We start from the raw sequence: 2,343 nt of genomic DNA, 5'->3' as shown, positions 1-2,343 counted from the left end.
GCCTCAGGCAGCCCGGCGGCCCGGGGGCGCTGGACGCCGCGCCGCCCATCGGCCTGTCGGTGGAGGAGGTGGAGCGGCTGAACGCGCCGCGGCCGCGCAACCCCAGCATCTGCAGCGCCGACCACGGCCGCTCCTCCTCCGAGGACGACTGCCGGCGGCCGCTGTCCCGGACGCGGAACCCGGCCGACGGCCTCCCGGCGCCCGACTCGTCCTCCGACAGCGACTCGCACGAGTCGTTCACGTGCTCGGAGATGGAGTACGACCGCGAGAGGCCGGCGGCCTTCACGTCCCGCGTGCCCAAGCTGTCGCAGGTCAACGAGTCGGACGCGGACGACGAGGACCGCTGCGGCGCCAGGCCGAGGCCGCGCAGGCACCACGGCCGCCGGGCTGAGGGCGGCCCCGCGGGCGCCGCGGACGGCGCGCCGCCCCTGAAGCTCGGGCAGCCGGCGGGGGCCTTCGACTGGGACAGCCTTCTGAACTGGGGGCCCGGCTTCGGCCACTACGTAGACGTTTTCCAAGACCTGGCGTCTCTCCCAGAGAAAGCAGCAGCGAGCGAAGAAGGCAGAAGCGGGGCAGCACAGCCAGTCCCCCGAGACGGGGACGCGGAACAGTACGTGTGATCGCCGGGAGCACGCAGACCCCCGTCGGCTGGGCCGCACCTGCAAAACCAGCCAGTAGGGACCGGCGGTGGCGGGAGACGTTCTAAAAATAATAACCACAATGCTGCTGAAACGGACTCGAAAACGACTCTTAATTTAAATACGCTTGGTTGGATTCCTTTTCTGGCATGCCTTGTATTGTGTAACTAGTTATGTGGCATGCGGCCTTTGGAAAGTTTTTTCTTAGTTACCAGTGTTCGGTTTGTGTTTTTTAAAATTAATACTGTTGCCATTGCAGAAATGAACTTGTGCTTTCACAGTGGGGTTTGTGTATTGTTGCCATTGTATTATTATTATTCTGGTTTGCATTGCAAGATCCTTGTAAAGTATAGAAAGGAGCCCTCCTACCTTCCAATGACAGACTGTTAACACTTCTCAGAATTGTAGACGCCATATTCAGTGTTGCTTGGAAATGTCTGAATAGTTGAATAAGTTTTACATGACAGTGGGTACTAAAATTAAGTCATTTTGTTCAGCACTTTAGAACTTTCTTACAAATTGTGTTAAAACTTCTGAACCTTTTTTTGTTTTGTTTTTGTAAACAGTGATGGTCTTCTGACTCATCAGGCTTCCACTAGAAACAAAATGATTGCATGTTGTCCCCAAAACACTGCCACCTTCCTACTGTGGACTGATGCTCTCAGCAGAGCTTCTCAGAGACAACTTTTAAAAAATTATTTATTGAAAAATGTTCTATGCTTTTAAAATTTTTAAAGAATTGACCTAAGCAGAGCCTATGATTGGACTTATTTTTCAACCACTTAACATTTACCCTAAGTACCCAGTTTTTATAATTTATATAAAGTCAAATTTCAACACTTCTTACTTTCTGGCATTTTGTAGATCGTTTTTTTAATACTGTGTAAAAAGTTTTTTTTACACCTAAACTGTGTTTTTGATACTGATATTTTCCTATGCTGAATAGTTTTCTTACTTTCAGGGAAAGTAAGAAAATACTTTTTTTACATTTGTTACTTATGTAACGTTCATATTTTTCACATTTTGATATTTGTAACATACTGTATGCTTTCTACTTGTAAATGCCAACAATAAAATTAAAATATTTATTTAAAATATGTTGCATTCATAGTGTAATATTAATTGTTCATCATGCTATATTATCTTCATTCCTAGTTGTGAATAGTTGCTACTTGTCCACAGGGTACGCAGGTTGAACCAGAAACGGGCAACGTCACTTTAGAAAACACGAGTATGAATCATTGCCAGACAGATACGCTCAAGTCGCCTGAATGCACGCCTCCCTGTCCTTGGGCTTGCCTGGTGCCTAACGAGTCCCCACTAGGCTGGGTCTTAGGGGCCTGTCTTGGTGACGAAGCTGGCTTAGCAGTCCCCGGGAGAGTCTGTGCTTTGGACCAGGCTTACCATTATAAGAACAGCAATGAATTATAGCCAATTAGGGAAAGACGTCTGGCTCTCACTTTCTCCCAAACGTCCTAAGTCCACTGGTGTAGGAAGAATGGCAGTGGGAGCTCAGCATCACATACTGAACTCCTGATCACGCTGCTGCATAAACTCTAAACAAATTTCACCTGTTACCTTCACCAAGACAAACGTCCACTTTCAGGTACTCACCCAACAGTGAAACAATTCGGGAGCGGAGACCAGCCCAGAACAACATTCATTCGTGTAATAATCATTCCATCTGAAATCACAAGACTTCCTC

General features: G+C 48.3%; 1 protein-coding gene across 1 annotated transcript in view; it reads left to right on the top strand.

Annotated features, from left to right (window-relative positions):
* The window catches only part of FAT4 (FAT atypical cadherin 4), a 174,282-nt gene extending 172,555 nt beyond the window's left edge, over positions 1–1,727 (top strand). Inside the window, exon 17 of the mRNA XM_019628416.1 lies at positions 8–1,727. Within this exon, the coding sequence (XP_019483961.1) occupies positions 8–620 (613 nt within the window). The 3' untranslated portion in view covers positions 621–1,727. The remainder of the gene's footprint in view (positions 1–7) is intronic.
* Positions 1,728–2,343: the final 616 nt, after the last annotated feature.

The sequence above is a fragment of the Hipposideros armiger genome, unplaced genomic scaffold (assembly GCF_001890085.2).
Source record: "Hipposideros armiger isolate ML-2016 unplaced genomic scaffold, ASM189008v1 scaffold_1, whole genome shotgun sequence".
Taxonomy (NCBI): Eukaryota; Metazoa; Chordata; class Mammalia; order Chiroptera; family Hipposideridae; genus Hipposideros; species Hipposideros armiger.
This window is presented reverse-complemented; position numbering and strand designations above follow the sequence as displayed.